Source organism: Pteronotus mesoamericanus, unplaced genomic scaffold, assembly GCF_021234165.1.
Source record: "Pteronotus mesoamericanus isolate MK-2021 breed Mesoamerican mustached bat unplaced genomic scaffold, CSHL_Meso_final contig_291, whole genome shotgun sequence".
Taxonomy (NCBI): Eukaryota; Metazoa; Chordata; class Mammalia; order Chiroptera; family Mormoopidae; genus Pteronotus; species Pteronotus mesoamericanus.
Genome location: NW_026555124.1, coordinates 4,888,117 through 4,902,016, shown reverse-complemented (window position 1 = coordinate 4,902,016; position 13,900 = coordinate 4,888,117). Strand labels below are relative to the sequence as shown.

Sequence of the window (13,900 nt, the reverse complement as noted above, 5' to 3'; positions counted from 1 at the left end):
TTTTAGATACACAATGTTCTTTTCCCAAACCATACTGTAATTAAGGGAACATTACCATTGTTGGGTTTCGTGTTTATTTAAAAAATTTTTAAACTGAGTATTTGCAGGAAAGGAGAATATTACTTCCATCTGATTCTTATTTTGGAGGTTTCAGCACAGAATATAAAAGAATGACAGGTAGAGTGAAAGCAGGCTTATAGTTGTTAGAATAGAAAATAATACAGTAATTAATAAATAATAATACAAGAATAAACTTTTGTGTACTCACAACTTAAACCTACTTTTGCCCCACTCTATATTTAAAACAAACAAGATGGCCTCAGAAAAGACTCATGCCTGTCTTTGTGGATGCTGTCGTATCTGAATTGAAATTTCTTTTTTTAATTAAAAAAATTAAGTATACCCATTACCATTTTTTATTTAATAAAATTTCAGGTATTCTCTTCCTAAAGATAGAGATAAAATTAAATTATCTGGAAACTTAAGAAAAACTTGATGATCTCTCTACAATACTCAGAGGTTTCATGTAGATTTGGCTGACAAGAGTAGGTAGCAAAAGACCCAGGTAACAATAATCTTATGTGGAGATATAGAATTAAACAACTTTCTTGAGCCTACTACATATAGTTTTTTTGAGCGCTTTGAGAGTTGCCCATATGGAGAGTCTACTCCTAATGGAAGTACAGTAGATGTTTTTGCCTGCTATTTATTTCAAAAGAATACTAGTGAATTTTTAATATATACAAATCTATTTTTAAAATTCAATGACTGTGGTGATAGAGTAAGTGGATTCAAAGTATACTGTTTACTAATTTTATAAGAGCAGTGATAATTAACTTCTTGGATATCTTCAAAGGACCTAACATTTGATTATTTTCTTTCTCTTAAAATATACTTCTTTAGGCTTTTACTTTGTTCTTGCTGTTTAGCTAAGCACACTAATAATGAAATTAAGAAATTATGAATTACATTGGACACATTATGTGATACTTCTATATTTGTAATAAATATATTAAAGTTTATGCACAAATTTATCTCATCTATTTTAATCAGTCCTTTAGCAAGCACTCCTTTACTCAATAATTTTCATAACCTTCAATTATTTCTAAATCTTTTAATACACTCATACCTATTTCTTTGCTTTCCTCAATGTAACTTTGTTCCACTTTGATACCAAAGTATGAGTAAAACCTCATTGTAAAATGACTTATTATTCTAATTATAAAAATCAGCTCTTGTAAATATTTCTCACTTGCTTCTCATAATCACTCAGTTAAGTATCACACAAAGGTAAAACACTTGCCCATATTAACAGAACTAGCAAGTGGCAGAGGTATTCTGGCTCTTATTTCAAATGCTATTTCTAGACTATTTTACCTCTAGCCAAATGACGGTATCTCTGTATATGGGATATCTTCAAACACACAATATAGAAAATCATATGGTTATGCACTATTATAGTATGCGATAAATTTTATAATTGTATGGAGTTAAAAAGAAATGCATTAATTAAACTATTATCCTAAAGAACTGTTGAAGTTATTTAAAAAAAAAACAGAACAACAAACCTTTGGAACGACTTCTAAATCAATACTAGGCATCACAAATGTTTAAAGAGTTTAAGCACTCACTGCTGCTTTTCTTGGTCCCCAAAGTTTGGCCATCTTCTAAAGAATTTGAACCTACTGAAGAACTATCTTGACTATCTTGATGGGGGAGTTGAAGAAATCCTTCACTGGAGTCTGAGCGGGTAGGTGTTAATGTTAGAGATTTCTGACGTTCCCGATTAATATCTTTTTTAGACTTTATCAATTTTCTCATTTTTAGAGTAATCCAGTTGCCTCTCCTGATAGAATAATTTAAAAAGTTCTGATCAGTCTAAAATTCAACATATAAATCCTTCACAAAATTAGAAGTTTAAAATATAACTTTCTTTTTTCAGAATAAAAATGAGTAAAATTTGGTTAATAGTACCTTCTGGGAGGAGATGGCTCATAAAATTTGTATTGATCCATAATTTTCTCTTCTAATTTCTCCTTTTGTCGTCTTAATTCATTTAACTTATCACTAAAAAATAAAAATTAAATTTTAGGACATGCATCATATTTTGTATAGTTATAAATATTATTTTGCAACTATGCTCTAACTTCTCCTCAAAACATAAACAAATACAGATACTACAGGTGACAGCTAAGAATTTATTAGGTAGTAATAATGGATTTTCCCCAAAATTTACAATTTACTTAAATTATAAAAGTAGTATTTAAAGTTTTAATTCTCTAACAGGATCTGTTTGAAAAAATTTTCCATATTACAATCTCATTATGCCAAAGGAATTCTCTTAACATTTTTTTTTTTACATCTATTAAACATTACATCAACATTGACTTTTTCCCTATTTTTGGAATGAAGGGTAATTTATTTTAATTTATATAGGCAAAAAATTAAAATGAATAGTTTGCTTACAATTACAAATATAATAAATAATCTTGCAACTGCATCTTCATGCAAACAAATATTTTTCCTTTATGGCAGAATTATTTAGGATTCATTTACTTGCAGAGAATTATTTCCTGCCTTAAGCAATGTATGAATGTACTAGTTTCACCACATTTCATTTTTATGTTCTTGGTAGTATATATTATATAGAGAAAAATCACAGATCACAGACTACAATAAAAGTAAAATGAACTCTCTAAAAAACTGTGATGCCAAAGAATCATACAAACATTTAGTAATGTTTAAATTAGGCTGAATTAGGGTAGTGGAAACTGGAAGAAACTGAGAGTACATGGAAGGAGATGCTTTCTGAACAGACGTTGCCAACAGTTATACTACCACACAAATAGCAGACAGCCTAAACCTCCCAATTCTTTTCTCCTTTCTCCTGTTCAAGTATTATCAGGAACCTCCAAATTCTCAGTACTACCTGTCTTTGTCACCCCTGCTAGGATCATGGGGCACAGGCATTCAGGCAAAAAATGTCTAACATGCAAGATAGATATTTTGATTTAAATTTAATAAGTCAGGATAGATAGTAATATTTGTAAGTCAATATATAGATATAATTACTAAAACCCTGGAAATGGATTAATCACCAAAGGTCAGAATACTAAGAAGATACAGCTTTGGATAATTCCTCTGCTTAAGAGACAGGAAACTCAAATGCCAAGAGCTTTAGATAGATTCACTGCTTAAGCTAAACTACATCTTATGTGTGAGTAAGATATACATACCCCTGAAAGAATTGAAGGTATAGTGCAAAGTGACCAGCCGAAAATGTGAAATTTCTTTGAAGTTTTGCATGTACCTTAAAAGTTCATGCAAAGTCTGCTTTTGCTCCATGATATATCTGTATATTAATATAAAAATAACTTTCCCTGCCCCTAATTTTATAATAAAATTAATGCTTCAAAAAAATGTATCATGTATCCTGGTTTCATATATGCCTGGCTCACTGTCACGTACATCATGGTATTATTTCACTTACTGCTCAGGATAATCCTAGTAGGTATTGTGCCTCTCTTTTGAAGAAAAAGAAACCAGTGATTAAAAAAATGAAGTAACTAGTCTGGTCACATAACAAGAGATAGGAAGAACTGGGATTTGAATTTTAGGAGCTGATTTTAACATCTGTGCTTTCTATTTTACTATGATGCTTCCCATTTAGAGACAAGGCGAAGAGTTTAGTAAAGGTGGATCATAGTGTAATGAGCTGCCCAGGCCAAAATCCTATTTTACCAGACTCTTCCACTCTCAATGGAGACATAACTTAAAAATAATTTAAGCACTGTCAATTCTATTTCTCACATTTCTCTTGTATCAGATCTCAAATACCACTGCTTGTGAATTATTTTTCAGTAGGTTATTGTGACAGCTTTCATAAAACTTACTTCTTGTCTCTATTCTCAGAACCTCCAAAACATACTAAAAAATGCCACTTTTTTTTAAAAAATGTAGATGTGATCATATTATTCCCTTGTTCAAATTTTTCAGCTATTCCTTTGTATGGCATAGAAAAACCATTGTGAAGTGGATCCTGAGTGTTTATCCACTTTTCTGCTGTTCCTCCTTCCTTGATTTTGCTCCAGCAAGAAAAACTAATTTTTAGATCCTATACCATACCAGGGCACACTTTCATCACACTGCTGTGTTCTGCATTTGCTGCTGTATTGGCCTTGTAGGCCTCATTAGGTGAACTCTGACTGAACCCTTAAATCTCAGCTCAAGTAATCAACTTTGGAAAGTCCACCTTGCCTCTCCCAGATGAAGGTTGCTATATTTCTATGGCTTCCTACACATACCCACATATCTCCATAATGACAATTATTTGTATTTCTCCCTTTATATTACTAGTTCCTTAAGAGCAGTACTCATGTTTTCATGTTAGTATTTCTGGTTATTAGAATAGAGCCTGGAACATAAGCATTAAAAAAAAATGTATGTTGAAATAACAATAATGTTAAAAAAATTAGCATTGAGTTTTCTCTGCCACCAGAAATTGCGTGTATAAAACCATGAGTAATATTTCAGAGTGCAAAATTATTTGGTACCTACATGTACTGTCTTTGTTCAACATGAAAAAGATCCTTGCTTTCCATGTTCTGCTCCAACAGTGTTCTGTTCTGCAGCATTAGTGTCTGAATTTGATCTAGTAGATGTCGATTTTCTTCTTCTAAATTTCCTTTAAGTTGGCTTAGCAACTGTTTAAACACAAACATTTATTTTTCAAAATATCAATATTTACATTTAACATAAACGCCCAAAGCATCTGAAAAATAGAGTGCTTCACAGACTTATGTCTCCTGCTACCTGAACAATTAGATAGTCACCCTTTGATCGAATGTGAGTGATTAGTTGAGTAACAATAACAGCCTAAGAACTGGGTTTTGTGCTGTACATATATACTTCCATAATTCTCACAAACACTGGGTTTAAAATAAGTTACTAGTTCCAAAAGTTTTCTTCAAAATTGTTTTATTTAGAGTCCAAAAGCTAGATTCAAACCTCTGGCCTTCTGTTTAAGTAGCTATGAAATATTGGACAAGTTAGTTCATTCTCTGAGCTTCAGTGGCCTCATCTATAAAATGAAGATAATAATTCCCACCCTGCAAGATTTTTGAAAAGATTAAATAATGTATGTAAAGTACCTGGTGTCATGCCTATGATATTTAATAAACTTAATTCTTTCCCCAACCACTGTTCTCAAGGAACCTTAAAAGTCTGTATATACTTTCTGTGGCTTGAACAAAGGAGTCAGGTAATACTGTCAATGACTGGTATTGCCAGCTCATATTGCTGGTTGTTGGGCTGCCAGCAGCACTGGGCTACTTTTTCTCTGTAGTTTACAGAAATTAGAAGGAAATATGCCTTAGGCCAGAGGATCCAATATAAGTCAGAAAGCCCAAAATAATGGTTTTCAAAATTTGGCATCATTTTTAAAGTATATTTTTAAAAATGTAGATTTCTGGGTGCCAGCATTCAAATTCAGCAGATCTGGAATAGAGCCCAGAGATCTGTATTTTTTTTTTTAATGCCAACACTAATCCTTCCTCCTAAAAAATATAAGATTAAAAAAATTTTTTTTAATTCTCAAAAAGTATAGAAAAGCTATTTTTGAATATCCATAAACAGCCATTTAGATCTAACCACTGTCAATATTGTGGTTTGTTTTATTTACTTATATATTATTAAATTGAAATATAACATGTGGCAGATTCACTGTGAAACTGAATCTAGTTATCCTCTTCCCTATACCTATATCCTCTTAAAATGTGACTTCTCACTCTTTCCATAAAAGAGTGGAATCTGTTTTCTCTTTTCTTGAATTTGGAATTCCTTTGGCCAAGAGAAGGAGATGGAAATGATGGTGTGACAGTTCCAAGTCCAGGCCTCAAGAGGCCTTATGTGCCGCCATTTAGTTTCTGGGAATCCTACTGGAGGATGGGAGACTGTGTAAACAATGAAGAGCTGTGGCCACCCTAGACCAGATAACCCTCAGAGTACATCAGCTACTGCAGATGCAGGAGCAAGCCCTACTAAGATCAACTGATTTTGGCTCACATAGCCACACATAATCAGCATATCTGCTCAATTGGCCCACAGACTTATGAGCAAAAATAAATGTTTACTGTCCATTATGGTTATTATACAGAATTACTGTGTCAAAAGACATTAATAAAACGTTTATACAGAAAAAGGAACAAATTTTAAAGTGTATATACAGCTCAATGAATTATTACAAAGTGAACACATGTGTGAAACCACCCACCAGATCAAGCAGCAGCACATTAACTGTATTCCAGAAACACTTACTGTGCTCTCCTCCAATCACTATCCCTTGCCACAAAGATACTTATTTTTTCACTTCCTCCAAATTATCTGACTTGGCCCAAAGCCAAAAGTTTACATTTGACTCAAGTTGGTACAATCAGCCAGGGTTAAGTAGGTGGCTAAGTATCCTTCTTTGTCTCTCCTAAGCAGCCTTCCAGACTAGTAGTGACATGTGGGACATTTTCAAGACCCACTATGACTGGCTGTCTCATTCCTTGGATCTCAGTTAATTTCTAGTGAGACTGCTGATCTGTTACTTTGTCCCAATCAGTATTCCAACCTCAGACTGAGAGTTGGCCTTTAACAACTCTCGCAGGCATGCGGCTTTTCTGTGCTCTGTTCAAATCAAGTCAGTCCCTGCCTGTAGCAAAAGTGCTAGTTTTCATGGTTTGCCTTGCACCCTGGCAGAAGTACCAGGTTGAAACTAGGGGATGGGGAGGGGAATGAGAATGGGAGAAGTCACAATGCCTCAGACAACTGTAGTTCCTATCCAAAGTTAAGTAGTTTTTAAGAAATGCTTATTAATTTGTTGTATGCTTTTGAGTTCTAGAGCCCTAAAATGATCATTTTGTGATAGATTTGTTGAATTTTATTGTTTCTTGGGGAGCTGATTTGTCATGTTCCTCACTCTACCATTTCATAAGTTCACTACCCCAATTATATTTTACTTTTGACTTTTATAAATCACAGGCAGAATGAATGGTTTATAATTTCTAAGCTTTGTTGAGTATTTAAATGTACAGCATGGGCAAAAGTAGGTTTACAGTTCTGAGTATGTGAAACAATATTATTTATTAATTGTTATTTTCCATATGAACTGTAAACCTACTTTTGTCCCACCCTGTATATGCTTTCAAAGTAATTTTTCTTTCTATTGGTTTGTAATTTCAGACAAAAAGCTTTTAAGGTTCTTATACAGTCTCTCTCTAATTTTTTTTAAAGATTTTATTTATTTATCTGTAGAGAGAGGGGAAAGGAGGGAAAGAGAGGGAGAGAAACATCAATGTGTGGTTGCATTTCGCACGCCCCCAACTGGGGACCAGGCCTGGGACCAGGCCTGCAACCCAGGCATGTGCCCTGACTGGGAATCGAACCAGTGACTCTGGTTCGCAGGTCAGCGCTCAATCCACTGAGCCACACCAGCCAGGGCTATCTCTAATTTTATATAAAGGTTTGCTTAAGTGTTGGTTCCCTAAAAGTTCCATGAAATTCAGATGTTAAGCTATATTCAAACTCCACAGAATACCAAGCATAAAATTTAATGGTTATCTAAGACTTTCAGTATCCTTTTTATAATTCAAAACATTTAGTACTTTATTAAACCACAGTGGGAAGAAGCATGAAGTTATGTTAAGAATAGAACTGTATATATAGCCATATATCATTTCCATTCAAAACCCTCCAAATGACTCCCAATTTTACTTAGAATAAAAGTCAAAGTATTTTTTACAAGGCAACATATCTGGCCCAGCCACATCCCTGATCTCACTCCCACTACTTTCCCCTTTGCTCAATCCACTGCAGCCACACGGGCCTCCTTGAGTGTTCCTCAAACACTCCAGGATCCCCCCAGCCTTAGAGTCACTGTATTGGCTGTTTGCCTGGAATATTTTTTCCCCTAATATCTGCATACTAATACCTAAATCTCCTTCAAATCTTGAAAATTCAATAATGCCTAGTTAAAATTTCAATCTATCTCCCTCATGCCCCCTGGCAGTCTTTATCCTCCTTTACCCTACTCCATTTTTACTGGTGCATAATATCAGTTTGTAACATTCTATATATTGCAGGCTAATTTTCAAAATGGTTACAGCAGTATTTGCAGTCCATGCGCTTTCCCAGAATCTTGTCATTCTCCATCAAGAGGCTGAGTCTATTTCTCTTCTTCTTGAATCTGGACAGGACTTTGACCATCTCAATAAATAGAATGCAGGGAAATGATGCTGCATGACTTCTGAGGCTGATCATTAAAACAGATGGCTTTTGTCTGGGTCTCACTATGTTGTGAGAAAGCCCAACCAGCCCGGGGGAAGGGACACATGGAGAGGAAAATGATACCTCCAGCTGATAGCTAGCATCAGCCACCAACAGGCACTCAGTCTTTGAATCTTCCAGTTGAGGGCCCAGCTGCAAGTGAGCAGACAAACTGGCTCTCTGTACCTGTCCAAATTCTGACCCACAGAATGTGTGGGCATAAAAAACGGTTGTTTTATACCACTAAGTTTTGGGGTAATTTGCTACACAGCCATATGTAACAAAACACTGAAACACTGTATGTTAATATTTCACTCACTATGTTTATTGTCTGTTTCCTTCCACCAGAATATACACTCCACAAGGGGAGAGATTTTTACCTATTTGGTTTACTAGTACATGCCAGCTGGCCAGTAACATTTTTTTCATTAAACAAGGACATGATTTTACAATTTTCAAAGTATCTGAACATATACATTTAAACTAATAGCAAAAAAATTGACATGAATAATAAAGGAAGTTTCTCTGATTTACTGTTTTCAATTATCCCTGACTAATTCTTTTAGAAATACCCCACTAACTATATATACTGCTATCATCATTATAATATCATTATTTAGTTTTTAGGTGTGTCTGGATGCCTAAAGGAAGGAAGACTGATTAATCTTGTGAAAGCTCACCTCACACTGGTTATTTAGCTTAGTGGATGTAATGTCCAACTGTTGGTATTGTTCCTTTAGCTTTGAAAATTCAGCTTCTAATCTTGTTTGCTCCAGTTTGGAATTATTTAGAAGACTCTTCAAGTTTTTATGGTCAGTTTGTAAAACTTCAGTCTCTTTTAAAAGCTGATGATAGGTATGATTCAACCTATAATTTGAAATCATGATAGAAACAGAATTAGATTCTCTTAATAGACTTCATTTACACAATGTGAAAATGCTGTATATTACATTCAGACATATTTAGAGAATATAAAGAATTCTTTTGTCAGTTACTAAACTGATCAAGAGCCACTTTCCAGTCTGTAAAAACTAAGTTTAAAAAAAAAACTGAGTGCCTTTTTTTCCCCTTGAAATGAAATCTTCTATTATTTAAATACATTGAAGATACAAAGACATGCAAAATTTTATCATATAAAATTTAAAATATTAAGAAAATTTTAGATTAAATGACAGAAAATGATCGATTTAGTTTTGATTTCATAAAGAATTCAAAGATTCGAAAATTCAATGCGAAAATTCAAGAAAGATCAATCAGATTAAAAGAATTAGTCAATCAAGATGGGCCATGATAGTTTGTCAGTCTGTTTGTTGCTAGATAACCAAGATGTTCAAGCTTAAACCAAAATTTTAGTTATAGAGATTTCTGCAGTTGTAACAAATTATTCATGTTTATGTAGTCCCCAGTTATTAATGATAAATTTTAGATTTTTTTTGTAAATATCAAACTAGAACTGTTTCTTTTTCTTTTCACTATTATACTTTTAGAATAACATCCACTGATGATCTCTAGGAGCACTGATCAGCAAATTTTTTCCGTAAAGGACCACAGAGTAAATAAAATACCTTAGGCTTGTGAGCCACATGCAGTCTATAGCAAGCTTGTCTTTTCTGTTTTTTCAGCAACTGTTTAAAACAGCAGTTTTCAACTGGTATGCCACAGCACACTGGTGTGCTGCAAAAAATTTTAAAACATGTAATACTTGACTATTTTGTCAGGAGCACTGACCTCTTTTTTCTTAGATTGTCAAGTTAAAAAAATGACACGAGTGAACACAACAATAGCCATCTGGTATGAATGAATCAAAATTATACCTATTATTTTGGTCAGATCAGCAAAAAATATATTTTTTTGGTGTGCTGCAGAATTTTAGTAATTAGTTTATGTGTGCCACGAGACTAAAAAGTTTGAAAATCGCTGGTTTAAAATATAAAAATTGTTCTTAGTTTGGGAGCTACAGTGAAACAGTCTACATGCTGGATTTGGCCTGCTGAGCTGGCTATAGTTTATCAACTTTTATCTTATGTCATGAAGATCAGGAATCCACAAAAGGCGACGGTAACTGAACAAAACGAACTTTTTCTCAGGATGGTAGTTTTACAGAACATCTATTAATTTACTTCAACTCATTCTCCAAAGAAACTGAGTCAGCTCACAAGAATTATAAATAATAAAATAATATATTAAAAAATCAAGATTTGGTTAAAAAAAAAGGCAATACCAGAAACATTAAAACAAGAACATGCTCCATAACCAAGTCAAATCAATGAATGAATGCGTGCAGTGGGAATAACACCTAGTCAAACCTCATTGTGACAGATAGCTACGCAGCATATCAATACCTATGGAAATCACTTTCCTGTCAAGGCTTCATGGAGGGCTGGATATAAAGAGATATAATACACAATGTTCTTAATCTCATCTCTATGGGAAATGCTAAAGTGAGCTCTTCGAGAGAGATTTTTACACTGCCCCTCAAATCTAAGAACATCAACATGCAATTTAGTGAACACAGTTCTAAAGAGGCCAAGACAAACTAGTCCATGGAAGAAACTTCTTTGGTTTGATATTAAATAAGATTAAAACTTAGGTTATTCAGAGGAATGGATAAACTAGTATTCTTCAGACAAGTCTGCATAAATACCTTTTTCTGGTGAAACACCTCTTTTAGGTTTTATTTAAAATCTTCTCTTTCTTTACAACACAGACATAAGTGCGTAAAAGCTGGGCAAGAACAGATCTGAGAAACAAATGGTCAGGACCACTCGTCCCTTCCAAGCCTGCAGAATCTTCTAGTTCAGGCTTATTATTGTGCTCAGTATCTTCCTACGATTTAGGCTGAGCACCTTCTCTGGAGGTTCCACAGTGGTGTATAAAATTAGATTCCTGAAAGGCCTACTCAAGTTCACAAACTGTCCCAGTTTGGTTTAAATTCTAACATTGGAAAAAGATTAAGTTCAGCATGGGACTTCCACAGTACATGTGTTCCCCATTGTTACATATGTAATAAAAATGATCCTGCCTTTATATTCTATAACTTATCACAATTTGGTCTTTTGCTGTATACACTGTACCAAGACATCCTCTGTGGCTGTAGCTTGGTGTTGAGCTTGTTGAAGTTCAAATACCACTGTAGAGAATTTCTAGTTGTAACAGCTACTAAATTAAAAACTACTGAGCATGAAAATGAAAATGACTCTAGAAGCTTAGGGATTTTTTTGTTGTTGTTAAGGAAAAGGAATAGAAGTTTAATTCTAAAAGCACATTGTATTAAATTCATAATAGGACAAACTATAAATGACCCCCATTTGAATTTTGTGTGCTGCCTTTCAGCGCTTCAGTATGGCAGTTTAAATGCAGTGAAAATGTTTAGGCTGTTCAAATTTTTCTTCGGTTTCTAAAATAACTTTTGAAAATGTACCCTCATGAGGCAAGCTGATTACCAGTGGCAAGTTTTGATTTTCCAAAGGTTTCAAGTTAAAAAATAATTGCCCCATGGCAATATGAAACCATTAATATCTAAACTAGTTAAAAATAAAAGTATGAATAAATCAGCTAGAAAATGATAAGACTGCTCACTTGTAGTAGCAACTTCAAAAGAAAGGAATTGGGATACCAGACCAGCAAAAAGAAAGATATAAAGGATCAGGTTTCATTACATTCTGTTTCAATAAAGTATGCAAATGCTGTCAAGGTACAAAAATTTAATTATATAATATAGTTTAAAAACTTAATTAGTTGAATAAATCAAGAGAGAAACAATAAGAGAGAAAATGAGCTCCAGGTTTTTGCCTGAGCCATTTTATAACTAGCTGCATGGTTTTGTTGGGTAGTTTACTTATTGCTGGGGTTTTCTTTTAAAATTCTAAGTTATGGATGTTTTATAAAGGGGTAGTATACAGCATTGGATATAATGAATAATACAAAACTATAATATATAAATATTACCTATCATTTTCACCACAGAGTTTCTTGTATTCTGCAGCTACAGTCTCGTGGTTTTTGTTTTCAAGCAGCATTTTTTCCTGTTCTACTTTCAGTGTTTTTTCCAAATCTTCCAATTGTCCTTTCTGTTTTAGTAACTGATTGTAACTGGAAAAAAAAGTTAGGTATTTGGTTTATAATATTTCTTTAGGGAGAAAAATATTTTAGAATTAAAAAAAGAGTATTATATATCAGTGTCACAAAACATGTAAGTTTATATGAATTTCCTACATAATTGCTTAGATCTGTTTAACACAGTGTTTATTAAACTACCCACAAAAAATTGTTTTAAAATTAAAAACATAGAAAATATAATAAATTACCGGTCCTCAAGGTCTTTATGTTCCACCTCAAGATTTTTGTGGGCAGACTTTAGAGTTCCATGTTTAGTAATGAGAGATTCATACTCTGAAGCCTGCCGTTCATGAAGAAGTTCCAGTTTCTCATGATCTTTAATCAGAGAATCATAGAGAGATTTCAGGTCTTCTCGTTCTTTGATTACAGATTCATTTTCATTTTCTAAGGAAGACTGCTGGATTAGGAGTTGTGCATTCTGGTTCATCAGAGAGGTACTTTGGGAATTAAGTGTGGAATTTTCAACCTATAAGAAGGCATATTTTTATCAGACAAGAAAAATAGCTTATGTTGTCTATTTTTTTTTAAATAAAAGATTACATTAACTTTTGGAAGCTCTAAATAAAAGAGACCATATATGAGATCTGTCTGGAAAAAGTCCAACCACTGTTAATATAACAAGAACAGTTCGTGCAACATCAATGTAACCTGGAAGCCAAGGAGAGTGGACTGGAATGTGCATGTGTGAACAATGATGACTTCACTGTACTAGTCATTGGGGTGGTAAACACGGTTGAGTATGTATGTGCTGTGTGGCTCTCATATTCAAAATGACTGAGTGAGTAGAGCAACAAATCTGCATCAAATTTTATTTTAAGCTTGAATATTCCTCTGTGGACACAATTCAGATGATTTGGAAGGCCAAGCTACGGGCAATCGGTGATTGGCAGCTTCATTATGACAATGCGCACTCATGCATCATGTTCCATGCAGTTTTTTGGTGAAACATCAAATCACCCCAGTGACTCAGCCCCACGACAGCCCAGATTTGGTGCTCAGCAATTTTTGGCCTTTCTCAAAACTAAAATCACTGTTGAAAGGGAAGAGATTTCAGACTGTCGATGAGATTCAGGAAAATACAATGCAACTGATGGCAACTGGGAGAACTGTGTGAGGTCCCAAGGTGTCTATTTTGAAGGGGACATAGGCATCATTATCCTATATACAATGTTTCTTGTATCTTCTTCAATAAATGTCTCTATTTGGCATAGTACATGGCTGGATACTTCCTGGACAGACCTCATATGCACATTACACTGAGAAAGTTTGGATTTTTGTGTCCCAAACAATAAGACTTATCATTTAATTTTGATTTTTAGTAGGTGTTATGATACACACACACACATATGATGTATAAGATCTACATCATATGTATATTTTACATTGAATTATTTTAAATGAAAGTGGTTAGCAACAATTTGTATTTCACTCATGAAAAAGGATAGAATTTGAAATGCTAATTTATCATTTTCTA

The 13,900-nt window shown here is 33.8% G+C and overlaps 1 protein-coding gene across 2 annotated transcripts in view; it reads right to left on the bottom strand.

The window, feature by feature from the left end:
• Positions 1-13,900, bottom strand: part of CCDC88A (coiled-coil domain containing 88A) — a 123,782-nt gene that overhangs the window by 14,653 nt on the left and 95,229 nt on the right. For both annotated transcript variants that reach the window (XM_054575430.1, XM_054575431.1), the window contains exons 20-25: positions 12,615-12,892; positions 12,256-12,399; positions 8,988-9,174; positions 4,558-4,703; positions 1,975-2,067; positions 1,632-1,846 (exon numbers count right to left, since the gene is read on the bottom strand). In XM_054575430.1, the coding sequence (XP_054431405.1) occupies positions 1,632-1,846; positions 1,975-2,067; positions 4,558-4,703; positions 8,988-9,174; positions 12,256-12,399; positions 12,615-12,892 (1,063 nt within the window). The remainder of the gene's footprint in view (positions 1-1,631; positions 1,847-1,974; positions 2,068-4,557; positions 4,704-8,987; positions 9,175-12,255; positions 12,400-12,614; positions 12,893-13,900) is intronic.